This window comes from Trichoplusia ni, chromosome 15, assembly GCF_003590095.1.
Source record: "Trichoplusia ni isolate ovarian cell line Hi5 chromosome 15, tn1, whole genome shotgun sequence".
Classification (NCBI taxonomy): Eukaryota; Metazoa; Arthropoda; class Insecta; order Lepidoptera; family Noctuidae; genus Trichoplusia; species Trichoplusia ni.
In genome coordinates this window covers 1,303,021-1,318,771 of record NC_039492.1, presented here as the reverse complement: position 1 = coordinate 1,318,771, position 15,751 = coordinate 1,303,021, and the positions used below count along the sequence as shown (strand labels likewise).

The window sequence follows — 15,751 nt, the reverse complement described above, 5'->3', positions numbered from 1 at the left end:
TATTTAATTCCATATTTGTATTTTTTGTGTTCTGTCACCATTGGGAGAAGACTGTCAAGGGGCGAAGGAACACATCTAAAGTATGACTCCTTCATCAAGGAATTTGATCTTTTGAACTCTCAGATTCAGAGCAAGCATTCTTACAACACACAATTACTTGTGGTACGTGGGGTTTGAACCCGCGACACGGCGCGCTTTGCGTATTTGCTGTTGTGATCTGTACCACTCGGCTATCAGCGTAATCAAATTTCCCGGAAGAGGAACATTTACAGGGCTCTATTATAACTGAACAATTAAGAGGAGTAAAGTATTATAAATCTTTCATCAATACGTGAATGCGCATATAAAGTAATCTATCATGCTGCAATGACAAACCCTCATTCAAAACGTTCAAGTTTCAAAAAATATGGGAATATTGTTTAACTATGATTGAAGGCTATAAATTACCAACGACTCTTTACAACTGTAGCACCACCTAACAGTGTACTTTAAAGTAGGACTGTTGTCCTTATATAAGTGAAAAACCACTATACTCTTTATAGAGCACCGTCTCGCTTACACAGCGACAGTTATATTTCAAAAGCTCATGGTAGAAGCACTGAAAGGGTTCGCAGAGGTACTGTTGCGCTCCCACATGTTGCCAGACAGAATAAGTCACACGTAATAGGCGAGAATTATGCCATTTGACGGGCACATTGCCAAATTAGCCAGTACCTAGCGCAGCAGATAAGTGCTAAGCCTGTACCGCAAACGGGAGCCGATTCGAATAATGAATAAGGAAATGGATATAGGAATAGTCACCTTGTTGGTATTCAAAATTGTTCTAGAACTTACATTTTGTTAGATTCTGAACAAATATTGAAATAATAATTACTTGTCAATCATTTATTTCTTACGCAGTCCTGTTACTTTAATAAGGCGTAAAGCAACAACAGTGAAATCAGGGAAGCCTGAGTCCAGCAGTGGACGGATATGGGCTGATGTTGATGATAGCAGCGGCAGGTAGACATTTCAGTAAGGCTATGGTATTATTTGGAGAGGCGTCAGCTAGAGTCGTGGTCTTCATATTTTAAAATAGGCGGAATTTCCTATAGGAAATTAAAAAAAAACTTTTATATACGTAGGTACATGAATTGTATGATAAAAATAAATTGTAAAACACTGTGTATATTTATTAGTGACAGATCCATACAACATATAACATTGCATAAAACTTTATGATGAATCATTGTAGTTCAATTACATATTGGAGTAACAACCTCGTTGTGGCTTCTAGATGAGGTTCGAAACGAGTTTCTAGTAACAAAAAACAGACTAGCTAACGTATACGTATTTACAAAAAAAGTTAATTATATTTTATTTGTTAACAAATACAGTAACACTACAGTTAGTTCGACGGCATTTTTAAAGTAAATATTGCAGTACAGAATTCCTATATCAGGTTTTTTATATCACCGAAACAACAGTGCTAATTAATATTGTAATTTAGTGTGAACTAACTATTAATTAATTATGTACTGTTTTCTTCTAGTGTGAACTAAGTATTTAACTCATTATAGTAGCTTTCTTTAATAATTGATAATTAATTAATTACTAGATACACATGTATGTTTTTTCTGTATATCAAAATTGACAAGACATAGCGCACTGTTTAGTTCTTAAGATCCATTTATCATCTATACTATGTTTTACAAACACACCCCAATTTTACCCTTTAGGATTCTTATAAATGAAAATGACCCAGAAAGGAAAAGTTAAAGTTAAAAAGATATTTGATCCCTATTTTTTACAATTGACCAAAATACTTTCATAAGTAATATCAAGTGAGAATTAAAGTAAATTAACTCTACCTAAACTTAGTACAATCACTAACCACACGATTCAGTCTGAGAGATTTAACTAGCCAGTTAAATTACCTACAACAGTTTTTAAATAACCGTTAGATTTAAATATTTCGACTCCCAAGCATAACATTAGCATACAATATCAAGATTACAACCTAAACATAATAAATAACAATTAAAAAGACAGTTTTATCAAATTGAGTCAAACAATAAAATTAACATTCATATTTTTCTAACAAAAAAGAAAAAAATAATGTAATATTTTATTATGATTGCCATTTGTTTTCAACTGTACGAATGTTAATGTACTTAATTATAGTTTAAAGTCCAGAAGATAAAATTTGTATTAATTTTTAAAAGGTGAGGAAACGCGGACTTATTTGGCGTATTGCTTTTGGTTATCAACTTTCTATCAGGATTTTTTCTATCTAGTCCTCTATGTCCCCCTTTTGAGTAAAGGTTTCCCCTAAACTCTTCCACGATTCTCTATCATGGGCATGTCATGGAATCAGCACATGCTGATATTCATGCAGGAAGACATATCCTTAAAAGACTTAACCATCACCTGATTCAAAGTTGGTATTGGTTAGGATCATACCGGTTTCCGTAATAGACTTAAAAAACAGAAGTTCTCAATTTGACTGTAGGTTTTTTGCTGCTAAGAAAATTGATGTTTTTTATATTTACTCCAAATATGACCGCGCACATTCTCACTTTAAATAACGATAACAATTATATTTTGGCTTAAAATATTTGCATTGTTTTATGTTAAGCTCACAAGTACTCATTTTATTTACATTAGATTATATCTAAAAATTATTACCTGAGTCTGTGACTTACATTGTAAAACACAACAATTACTACAATCTACTATCAAATGATATGAATAGTGTTGTGTATTGATCCATGGTGTATAATTATAACTAGTTCCAGTTACTTAATAATGACATGTCATGTCACCTTCACAGTTCAAGGACAACTAATATCGATCAATTTTCGACCTTAAATAAAGACTTTTAAATTATATATTGAAGTGTAAACTTACAATTTTAAGAGAAAGGTAAATTATTAAATGAAAGCCGAAACTAGTCAAACATAGACAAATAACAACGAATAACGCTTCTACGATTTCTACAATAGCAATCTGCACTATTTCACCCAAATAGCCAATCTATCTCAATTTCAAATTCGTTCAATATTCGTACAGCAGTTAAGGTGGTGAACGTGACACAAACAGAAATGTGCCACAGTCACGCTCGGTATCTGCGCCGGGTGCACGAGGACCGCGCCGGGGTCGAGAGTCGCCGATATCTCTTACCCTGCAACATCAATTATTATTTATCAATGTCAAATAGATATCTAAAAACATATGCAATGTGATATAAAATTCAATAACACTATTTTAAATAACAAAACTGAGAGAACTACATTATATTGTATAATCTTAGAGAAAAATAAAAGAAAAACAAGTTCGGTACATAAAAAGCACACATAATTCAAATGACGTCTAAAATTGACAATGTCAACAATTATAACTAATGCGACACGCAGTCCTATTAAAATTCAACATTACCCTACACGTAACATCTGTAGATATTAACAAGCAAACAGAAATACATTAAAATAAGGCAAAGTAATCTAATTGTCAGAAGAGGGTACCAGGGTACCTTCTCAGCTCATAATCTCTAACAAAACCTTCAATAGGAAAGATGATGGTTCAGGAAAATAGATTAAATATTTAGAGTGATAATAGGTGATACAATAAAGTGGATAAATAAGATTCGTGGTCGGTGACCTTGGGAGCTTAATTAATTAGGCGATTGATTCGCAAGGAAGAGTCCTGTCTGAGGATTTCCATAGCATTCAATTGAAAAAATATATAAAATTGTGAAACCGATCTTTCAGCCACTGGGCTACAAGGCACATTTAATTATAAATTCATAACCGACTAATGACACAATGGTTTACAAATTCACAATGACATAAATTGTGCATTAATTACGTGCATTCCTACGTACACGTACATATGCGCCGGATTGCGGTCGACTATTGTTTGTTACAATCAACCCGTTAATGCTTATATCGTTAAATACCGGGGGACACAGATTATTGAAATACAGGAGGTGTTCAAAAAACCATATTTCACAAATAACATTTCCGAATTATGTTGACCAGTGTATTTATTGAAAATAGTTTAGGGAATATACCGAGTCATAATAAAACGCTTTGTACAGGCCATGAATGATAAGAACCCGCAGCACTTCCTCTACAATGATGAATAGTTATCATAAAAATAAAATACGATTCAGCTTTCCATGTAGTCGCAGGGAAGCTCTTTTGGGCAAGGACAATTCTACAAATATAAGTGCTGATAGACTTAAAACTAAATTGAATTTACCCAGCACTCATTTTCTTACATTTGTCTAATTAATATTATCTTTACCTGCCTTCCTAACCACAGCATGTGTTAAAATTCAAAGATTTGTCAGTACTAACTCTGGTTTTCCACGCCGGGAAAACTGCAATGTTTAAATGTATACATTAGAACATTAAAGCAACAGAGAGATTCCATATCTCCACAACTGTTGTTGATTGTGGTTGCTTGCTAAATATGGTCAATAGTTTATTACGTTTGTCCGTCATTATGGTGTAATTAGAGCTAATGCGATCGCGGTCTTCGGGACCGCTGTGATTGCGGTCGCATATCGATTCATTGTTGAGGGGTTAAGTGACGTTTCATAGTAATTATTGCCTCTGGTAAAAGCTATTAATATAAATTTGTGGAGAATGTTTAGATGCGTGAGGTATTGATGGTGTTGTGGTAAAGTACCTATGTGGTAGACGCTTAGCAAAAAGGGTACCTGTTGTGTTGCAAAATTAAATAAAGAGGTCGTAATTTTTCTACTCTAACTTTTATTGCTAAATAACAGCGGCTCTATATACTGACTATTATGCAAGAGGTTGCAAGTTCCATCCCCACGCAGGAAAGTACAAGGGTGTCTTTTTCAATTGAAATTATTTTTTTTATAATATTCCTGATTATTCTTAGACATTACTGACAAATGCTGAACGAAAACTTTGTGAGGAAACCTGGGTTCATAGTTCTAAACCAAGCAGTGAGAGAGCGTGGTGATCAATAGTCGGGCAACCCTATATGGAGAGAGGCTTATGCCCACCAGTGGGACACCTATCACCTCTACTGGCTAGTCATGTAATAATACAGGTACTTCACCAACCTAAACATAACATTAACTAGAATTTTGGTCCGAAGCATATAAATTCATTACAAACATTTGATAATTTGAAACAGTAATTACGTGTAGTTATTAAGCTGTTTACGAATGTAATTAATGTTCATTAATTAATAATGCCTATAGTCCAATATTTGAGGATCACACAGTTGTTTGTATTTATTTTGGTTTATACACAAATATTGTTAATGGATAAATTAATAACTTAGTTTGCAACGCCTAAATTGCTTAACTGAATCCGATGAAACTTTCCAAAAAAACTACTTTTACTTCTCTATACTAGCATTCACGCGGGCTCAATATACAAACTTCACAAAAATCTTGAAGCATGGAGTAATCGCTTATTCTAAGATATTAAAATATCTGCTTAATTTAAGTTAACTTCTAAACCAGTACCTAAATCAGTTGACCTCCACACATCCTTAAAGAAATATATAACAATTTACCTACTGCACAAGGAAAGATGGCGTATATAGAAACAAATGAAGCATGACCTAGCTATAACGACACCTATTGTTACCAAGGTCGGCAGAACTAACACGTCTTAAAGTAATTCTATTGCAGTCGAGGGAAAGAGACAACGCTCTACCGTGTATATACCTGTCTCGCTTCCGCACCTGAGAAAATCTAACTTTAAGGTTCAGTTGTAGACTCCCTACAGACTACATGTTATAATGCCGGATATAAAAATGTAATTACTACTATTAAATTAGTTTTTACTAACAAATCAGTTTTTATTACATTAAAATTACATCATAATTTCATGTCTATATTTAGAACGATTATTTACACGCAATATTTCGGTTACCAATTTGACTAACACAAAAAAATGATAATTAGTTAATGTGATTTAATTTTAAGAGTGATGGTTAATTGTTATGAAATAGTTTAATTTTTTACTAAAAGAGTAAGAATGGTATTTAAAAATCGGTTATTTATGACATCGGTTTTTTTAATAGATCTCACATACTTCTTAAACTATTTTTATACTACTTGCTAAACATCTAATACTATATTACCCAACAAATAATCTTTTTAAAACATTACTGACTCATCGCTTACTTTTTTAATCATTAGTGCTGGGCTATGGTAACTATTTCGTAACATTTTTATTGATGACTCCAAACAGGTTTACTCCCACTAATTGTTCCGCTACAGTTTCTTGCTTACAAAAGATGTTTATCTTTTCTTTTCGGAGGGACAAAAGGTCCGTGTTTTATTATGATATCTTTAAAGAAAACGTATCTTTTCCTTTTGCGTTTAATACATTCTGACCTTTTATGTTTTTTATCTTTGAACTAAATGTTAAGTATTTTATTCGAAATCCATTTTTCACGTGTTATCTTTTGAGTTGTCAACTTTTAAACATAAAAGAAAGTATTTATGATAATTGCGTAATAATTTATAGCTTTTAATAACTGTGGCAGGAAATGAATGAGGAAAATAAAGAAGAAATATCTTTTAGCATTTTAATGTTTGGGAAAACAAAATACGATTCGTGGCTCGTTAGCAAACGTGAAGTACGAATAATAAGTGAGAGGGCCCACGTTCAGTGCTTGTTTAAGGGAAAATTATGTTATTATCATTGTCTGCAAAGAAACTGATCTTTTCAAGGTCAAAATATACGTAGTTAACTTATAAAGGTTTATGGATGTCACACAAAAATTGTATTGAAGTAAGAAATCTGTGAAAAAATTGATTGTGAATCCAAGTTTTACTAACATACGCATTAATAAATGTAGAGACTTTTAACCATTACTCATACTGAACATAACTGCACTGCTAAGTAATTTAATAGACTCCAGTTTCTTCATAGACTCATAGACTGAACAATAAAATAAACATGACGTCGCAACTCTTAGTATTTGCCTTTTCAATTGGTATCCCTACTAATATTATAAATGCGAAAGTAACTCTGTCTGTCTGTCTGTGTCTGTTATGCTTTCACGTCTAAACCACAGAACTGATTTTAATGAAATTTGGCACAGAGATAGAGTTGACATTGAGAAAGAACATACTATAGTTTTTATCCCGGACTTTTGAAGAGTTCGCTTGGAAACGCGATATAACCGACCTCGACGCGAGAGAAGCCGCGGGCGAAAAGTTAGTTAATAATAAGGTTGAATGTTCATGAACAACTTATTTTCTATTCTCGAACCGGTTTACAAAATGCTGGATTCATATCGTTAATTATCGCATTGTTTGTGTTTTAACTAAAACTACTGATCGTGTGCATAACCGTGTAAGCGTTGTAGAGAGTATTCATAAATCTGTGAATTTTATAAGTTACTAATTTGGTAAGTATTTTTTTCACTGATTCTAGGTAAGTTATGTTTAGGTTGGCTTTAATATTGATAGTAGACTAACGGTAAAGTTGTCTGAAAGAGTTTACAATAGTTATGGCTTAGAGCAGACTATGAAAGCAGTATAAAAACTTCTGAAACTAGACAGTTTTTTCCCTAGCCACCTTACATCAAAATAGAAGATGACAGTACTCTCTTCTTAAAATTATCCCTACCTCTAGTAGTACATTTTATTGAGCTCGTTTTCCATTTACTATTATTGTGAAAGTTCCAGACAATTGTTTGAATAATGTATTTAACAAGTAACTGCAGCGTGTGGATAGGTATTCGCATCGAACATCGGCTGCGATCGGTGCCGTCACCGAGCGGCGCCGGTAATTAGTTTCACGACAGTGTTGCCAGCTAAACATCCATCATTACCACAGCTGTTACTGTCAAATAATTATAAATTATTAACATGTAAACATCGAGAAGTGACTTAGATATTTTGTAGTTTATAGAACTGTTATGTTGATGAAATTGAATAAGAGTCAAGTCGTTAGTTATTTCATTTAACATTTGATTCATACTTTTTATCGTCGTCGCCAACAAGAACCCTTAATTATAAGTAGATTTAGTGTCGGTGATTGGATTAAAACAATGATTTTCCTAAAAGCCAGCACTTCTAGGGTTAAACAGTAATATTTTCGTCAGCTTGTGTAACTGTCACAACGTAGCTTATTTTTTCTCCAAAGAAAAACTTATTTACTTCAACCTTGACCTCATACTGTCAGATATTAAGGCGCCTCTTTCACAGATAATATTCCCATCCTCCGGGGAAATTCATGGGGCTAGCAACACAGTTACGTAGCGCCTAATACCGCGGTCCGCGGCTCTGATTTTCGCGTGTTTTATATTTGTGTACGCCAAACGGGTTTATGTTTGTTTTTTTACTAGTTTTGTACACGAAATAACACTTTTTTATTTTCTATTTTGTAGGTTTTCGCTCATCACCTCGTCACACAGCGGAGGCAATTGTAAATTTCACCGGAATATTACCAAAACTTAGTAGTTTGATGTACTTATTAACGTCTAAACTCTACTTTAAACATTAATTTAGAGAGAGCTTATCATGATATTTTGCATATTAATTTAATTGTCAATTTGTAACTTGCGTTATCAATTTTACTGGAAAATTCTGCAACTCAAGAGTTGCAAAAAAATCTTAAAACAGCAAGCAATTCACAGATGTTTTAAGATTTTTTTTTTCTCCGGCAGATTACGTATTGAGGTATTAAGTATTGTAAACGAAAATACAAACTTCGAAAAGAAGTTTGTTGCGCCTTTTACTGGCAGCAAAAGAAGATGTCAGCAAATGTCAGCAGATGTCTATTGTATTTTGATCTACAAAAAGTCATACTTAATACCGTAATATAAAATAGATACATATAAGACTGCCATTTATTTATTAACTAGCTGTTGCCCGCGACTTCGTTCGCGTGGTTAGAAAATACAAGTTATGATTTATACCTGCCCTGTTTTTTTCCACATTTTCCATTGTATTTTCGCTCCTATTAGTCGCAGCGTCATGGTATATATAGCCTAGAACCTTCCTTGATGAATGGTCCATTCAACACAAATTATTTATTATATAATTTTTCGATTTGAACCAGCAGTTCCTGAGATTAGCGCGTTCAAACAAACAAACTCTTCAGCTTTATATAGATGAGTTCTTTAGGTCACTAGGCCATATACCTTAAAAATACCTCAATATTTAAAGTACCTATGTTATCAATACTTCGTATATTATGTAGTCAGATATAGACATGCCTAATATTATAAGACTCTCGTTGATAACAATGTTTGTATTCCACTTAATAATAAAATGTTATCAGCACGAGTGGGCACGATTTAATTGATAACTAAACTGTTTATTATTTTACTTATGAATATGATTAGGTAAATTGAATTTAGTTCATGAAACCTGTCAATAATTTTATGTAGAGTTCTTATTTATGTTGCAGAAGGTTACGAGACCGAAAAGGACCTATCAAAATGTGTGCTTTTTAATAATGATTAACATGTAAAAATAGTAGAGACGCGAATAGTAATTCAAATAATTTGTATTTTTCTTAAATATTTTTTACGTATATATCCTCAAAAGTATTTTTTCCATTTTAGGACGTGGATATATCTTCTAATGTCATCTCTTTAAATGTTTAGATAAGCAATCTTCTGTTTACATCATATTAAAAAAGTGCTCTCTCAATCGAGTTCTCTTTACTACAGAGGGACAGACGCATAAAGTAGTGAACGGTTTCGGAGACAATCTTTATGACATAAAACCAATTTACCGTTAGTTTCTAATGACAAGAATGAAAATATAATATTGATCATTATTACCTGAGATCATATAACATAGTTCCTGCCGGGGTCTCGCCGCCCGATGGCGAAGGGCCAGGCTTGTGCACGCGCAGCCGCAGCCAGGTCCCCGCGCAGCAGCGCCACCACGTCGTCCAGGTAGCGCAGCGCCCGCGCCTGCGCGCCCAGCTCGCGCGCCGCCAGCGTGCAGCGGCGCGCGCGCACAGATGACGACTGAAAACACAACTTAAGATGAAATCCTCTGTTCATTAATTCGGTTCTTTTGCAACTAATTCTACAATATGTGGAAGTAGATTACAGGACTTCTCATCATCATCAGCCCACATTCGTTCACTGCTGGATAGGCCTCTCCAATTGCACGTTATGGAGATCTATCTTCGATAGATTCGCGCAGGACTTCTCAATTACATGTTAATTAAGAGTAGGTAGATCGTCCGTAAAAGATTTCCAAAAAGTTTGTTCTTTAAAGGTAATTAGATTAGTGAATTGACGCCGAAAGAGTTCCTTTTCGTAATTGGTTTCTTAATGACATAAAACTATCGACTGAAAACATAAAAAAATCATTCTAAAGGTAACCTATTTGGCTACGTCATAACCGATTATCCCTTTACGTATAATTTTCGATAAATATTCGCGAACGCAAAGAGACGATGTGTCAAAAGTACTGATAGCCGAGTGGTATAGGATACCACGCAAACACATAGAGCGCGACGTGTCATGGGTTCCATTCTTGTTTAGAACAAGATCCAAATATGCTTGTTATGACTTTGGTCGTCTTTGTGCATGTGAATAAAAATCTTCCGCGATATAAGAATTAAATTCCCGAATGTCTCTTGTAAGAAAAGAGAGAAAATAGCTCTTTAAATTGGTTTTTTCGGTCAAATAATCTATGACTGATAGCATATTTAATTCTAACAATCAAGTTACATAAAAGTTCTACTTAAATGATGACTACTACTTACTACTTGCCTTGACAGGAATCTAGTTTTTTTAACTCGTTACCATAAAGAATTACAGAAAACCATTATATTTACATAAAACATCGATATATCGGCCGTCGGAGCATACATTTTTAATCAAAGTGTCGCTATAGGCGGACTTAAACGGTTCTACGCATGACAATATACCAAGCGGGGACTACGCATGTTAAATTATTGAAACTAATAATAGGCAGCATTATAAATTAAAGCAACTCCGTTAAATATTTCCTTATAGATACGAGGAATAGGGACACTCATATTGGATGGCTTGACTCGGTATTTGAATAATCCAATTATGTGTTTCTATGTGATATGTAAAAATGTATTTTAAAGCGTGGTAATTTATATATAGAAAAAATATCTTGGATATGAGAATTAATGATTATATTCTGTTAGCATTCCTTTAACGACGATTAGAAGGTATGTATTTTTAGAATTATTCTGGTTTATCAATTATGTCACTTTGTAACAGCATTTTATAATTATATAGCGAGATTAGACAATTCACTAAAATTTATTGCAAATTATTTACTCCTTAAATCTAAGTTGTTTATACCCCTGTTTATGTTATAGATGTAGGACATGTATCTATAGTATCTCGAAATTACTTTTTTACGCGCGTTTGAATTTATATTTCAATTAAAGAAAATCCACTTCAAATAAAGGGTAAGCATTCAAGTCCTTACCCATAGTACACTATAAAAGTATTACATCAAATTCACTATAACGTGAAGGTGCATGTTTATCACATCACTCTTAAATTGATGGTCTAGTTTTGATAAAAATTGGTGTACCAATGATTTAGACTCGCCATACTAGTACTATAATTTGAAAAAATAAGTTTTGTTTGTACAAATTAATCTTTGACACACAATGGGTCAATATTATTGTTATTGTAACATTGACATGAATTTATATACGATATGTTATTTTAGGTATAATTTAGTACTGATGCTGTTACGTAGGCATTACATAAAAATAATATTTACTTCACTCTAGTTTTTGTTTTGTCTAAGATTTCGTTTTTATGAGATAACGGTAGCAATCAATTAAAATTTATCATTTTGAATTTTCCAGTTAGTAAAAAAAAAGTTAATCATTTAAATTTACGATAACTATTAAATAACTTTCGTAAGCCGACTACGATTATTTATTTAATAATTCACGCATATTTATCGGGATTGCTCGACTAGTTTCGGTCAAATTCAGAGTCATCTACCGTGAGCTAACGCAGCGGTCGCGAGTAGAACTTGTTAACGATAATTGTCTTAATGATAGATTGATGTTAGCATTAACATAATATGCTAATTAAGGTGCGAAATATTTAAAGCATGCCACATTAAGTAGGTACTTAAATTTGAAGGTCATCTAATTGATTATCATAAATATTTTGTATATACTTCAAGCGTTTGATAATGTAGAGACTTATACGATCCTATGGAAGTAATTACCGGTAGAATTGAAAGTCCTTGAGCGAGGAATAGCGAACAACTTTGAAATCAAACTATTAGCTAACTATAGCGGATAGCTGAGTTACTCAATGTTAGTTGTAATGCACTTTACAACATGCACCGTGTTGGGAAAGGCCACCACGTCATGTTAATAGCTAAGTTACTCTCCCAACTATCAGAAATATATCAGTATCAGATCATTTATGAAATGAGTTCACATACCGGTGTACGCGTCCATGCCGTCCATTACAAAAGAATTCGCGTCCAATCTGTATAACTTACATGTATAGAAATGGATTCGCTCCAGCGGAACTCTACGTAGAATAGTAATTAACGACGCGAACAATTAATGTTTCGTATCACTAACATCGCAGGCACGCGGCGATCCGCACAAAAACAAGTGAAAGTGCCGCCGGGAAGATAACGCGTTACTTAACAGAGTGCCGACGTGCCAGACTACTGACCGCTGCACGCTGGTGACCGCCGCCCGGCTCCAGACTGAGTCACAGTAATGTGCAGACATCCGGCACGAGACTCCGGAGCGGCCGGAGCGACCGGGGCTCGCTAATACCCAGCGCTACAGCGTACGCGGACGACGAGTTATTGAACGCAACTCTAAAGGAAACCGATTTCCTCTGGCGAGGTCGGCCGTCGAGGGGTGCCGGCGGTGGTGCTGCGTGCGACTAGGCTAAGTGCGAGCGTGCGTGCGAAGCAGCGGCAGCAACGGTACCAACGCGTCAGGGGCGGGGGCGCGCCGTGCGCCGGGCCAGCACCTGCAGGTCCTCGTGGATCTCCAGCAGCTCGTGGTGCAGGTCGCGGGACTGCGCCAGCAGCGCGTCCAGGCGCCGCGCCGTGGCCGACAGCGGGCACTCGTCCTGCTCGTCGTCCTCCACGGCCAGCGCCAGGCGGCCCAGCCGCTCGCGCTCCACCGCGTCCCGCCCGGCGCCGCGCCGCCGCATCTCGCTCATCACCTCGCGGCCCCCACACTCGTCCTCCTGCACGCGCTGCTCCTCCTCCGCCTCCCTCAACTCGTCCGCCAGCGAGCGCTCCGCACTGCTCATGCTCTTGTCCTTGTGACTAGTTTCCTCGGCGACTTCAGCTGGCTCCGGGTCAGTTTCAGAGTCTGGTGGCCTGTGATGGGATTCCGAATTGGTACTCATGGAGTAGAGCGGGCTGGGGACCTGGAGGGCACGTTGCAGGAAGCGCCGGGTGTCATCGTCGAGCGGGCGCGAGAGGCGGCGCGGCGCGGGCCGCACGATGGCTTCGAGCGCGTCCCGGCCCGGGTCGTCCGGCCGCAGCAGCTCCAGGATGCGCGCGCGCGGCGGCGAGATGGTGGCGCACACGTCGTAGCGCGCCAGCTTGCCCTTGTCGGGGCTGTAGGCGCGCAGGTTGTCACTGAGCAGGCGGTAGCTGCACAGCTCGGCGTCGGGCGGCAGCGCGGGCGCCTCGCAGGCGGCGGGGTCGGGCTCCACGATCTCGATGACGTGCGCGGCGCGGACGTCGTCGCGCGGCGGCGGCGGGAACACGCTCATGTCGCGCTCGGGCGGCGCGCGCGGCGGCACTGCGCGTGGCGCGCGCCGGACCTGACGCGCCGCGCGCCGCCCCACAACTGCACCCTACGCACCACGCACTAATTCAATCAGAGTCATCTACAAATATCATATCATATCGAAGGCGTCTATTAATATAATGTAGGTACTGATATTATTTGAAAGCAGCGCTGTTCATTATATTTTTTTATGGTATATTTATTTCTAACAAAAATTTTACATATGGAACAGCTACTCAATGATTTTAATTATTTCAAAGGTTTGGACTGGTTTTTAGCCTACGATGTGTTGGTTTAAATTAAGCCGCAAAAAATACTGTATAGGCATGTTTTAAATAAAATTAAAACTAAAACTTTAATACTGTATTAACCGATACATACATAAGCAGGTGCGTGCAGTAATCAGGGTAGACAGCTCGAGGCCGCTCAGTCTTCAACTCTTCGCGGTAAACGCACCAGTGGCTCGCGTGTCCGACTGTACCGCACTGATTACTGCACATGTTTATGGGCGCGACTGTACCGGTTTATTCATGTTATTGTTACCTCAATACGGTTTTACCCTAAATAAAAAAAAAAACTAATTATTTCTATAATATTAATGTACATATATAGATATTTTACTACTGGCCGGAACAGGAAAAAAAAGTCACTAAATAATTAAAGCAATCATATCAGTCATTCACTTCATTTGTTTTTGTAGACTACAAAGAAAAAAAAATCTTTCAAATTGAGAATTCCATCCGCCATTTTTACTGTAGCCGTCTAAAAATGTAAAGCTCCATCCCCACGGGCTTAGGATCGCGATAGCCGCGCGACAGAGTGTCGGCTAGGAAATTGGTAGCGCCAGCACTAAGGTGGTATCGGTGTTGCGGAGCTGGCCGCTACATGCTCGCACGATTTCCGGACCGTCTACATGCGCTCTTATTTTGACAGCCACTGTGTGATAAATGGCGTTGTGCTTGGATTATTTTTGATTTTGATTCTAGAGCAGTTCAAGATTTGTTGACCATTATTGGTTATAGTCTAAAGTGTCAGCTTGTTATGAATCTACTTTGGGAGTGAATGTCAGCTGTGGATCTACGTACTATCTCCTTGACCTTCCTTTAAATCATATTCCGTATCCAAACAGGTTAGGAAGCAACGTATTGTTTCAAACAGTATCACGCCTGCCTCGAGACGAAGAAAATCAAAATTCTACTAAAAGTGCAGAGGAACATGGCAGAAAATATGCGGCTAGAAATTCTGCAAAAATCCTCCCAACTTCGTGAATTTGAATTAATTAGGCAAACCTACCAAATAGCATTCTCTAGTTACACGCATTCACGTATATAACAATGTATGTCAACAAAACAAACCCGAATACCTGCGTCGTCAATTAATAAAAAATCACGATAGTTTATCATTGCGCCTGCGTGGTTCAAATTATCAAAGATAAGCTGATATCGTGGAAACAATCAGTGATACGCACAAGCAGGCGGAGAATTCGGCTGCCTGCTATCATCAGCGGTGGTCTGGGGTACCTAACAGCGGCCTCTCTACCATTTGCTCGGCCGGTTGGTATTCGAGACCTCTGCTGATCCTGGCCTGTTTCTTTTTTTATCTTATAACTCTTTTTTGACGGTTAATCTTGATTAATTTGTTGTAATTATCGATTAATTATCGATTCTTTCGTCCTTTTCTGTTTATCCCTGTTGTTTTTTTTTTTGTTGAAATGTTGGTGTGATTTGTTTTCGTTGTTGATTGTTTCTTCGCTCGTAACGAGGTAGGCATCATAAATAATTATAATCATATAATGTATGGATACACGTACGCATTTTTACTTTGTGCAACGCTACACGGTAATTACAAATACTTTATCCGTACTTCGTACAAGTCAAGAAGTTAATTAAAGTCTTTCTAAACGGTAACTGTTACTCAAAGAGCCGAATGGCTGAAGCTGTCATATTGTCTACCAAGGTCCAACCACCAAATAGTAGTTCTGACGAATCTACTTATCTGAGGTCTGAATGACT

At 36.9% G+C, this 15,751-nt stretch overlaps 1 protein-coding gene across 2 annotated transcripts; it reads right to left on the bottom strand.

The window, feature by feature from the left end:
• Nucleotides 1-1,151: 1,151 nt before the first annotated feature.
• LOC113501265 lies at nt 1,152-13,742 on the bottom strand. 2 transcript variants are annotated; one of them, XM_026882352.1, is made up of 3 exons: nt 12,964-13,742; nt 9,781-9,972; nt 1,152-3,163 (listed from the first exon to the last, which is right to left on the bottom strand). In XM_026882352.1, the coding sequence occupies exons 1-2, from the start codon at nt 13,720-13,722 to the stop codon at nt 9,787-9,789; spliced, it is 945 nt and encodes a 314-aa protein (XP_026738153.1). In that variant the 5' UTR covers nt 13,723-13,742; the 3' UTR covers nt 1,152-3,163; nt 9,781-9,786. The 2 variants fall into 2 exon arrangements, 1 of the variants encoding a protein (XP_026738153.1); XR_003401280.1 differs by lacking the exon at nt 1,152-3,163 and having other exon boundaries at nt 9,955-9,972; nt 12,473-13,742.
• Between the last annotated feature and the right edge of the window lie 2,009 nt (nt 13,743-15,751).

Coding starts and splice junctions, on each gene's coding strand:
- LOC113501265 (XM_026882352.1), bottom strand. CDS start 13,722: ATGAGCGTGTTCCCGCCGCCGCCGCGCGACGACGTCCGCGCCGCGCAC. Junction 9,973..12,963: donor AGATCCACGAGGACCTGCAG/GTGCTGGCCCGG, acceptor TTGTGTTTTCAG/TCGTCATCTGTGCGCGCGCG.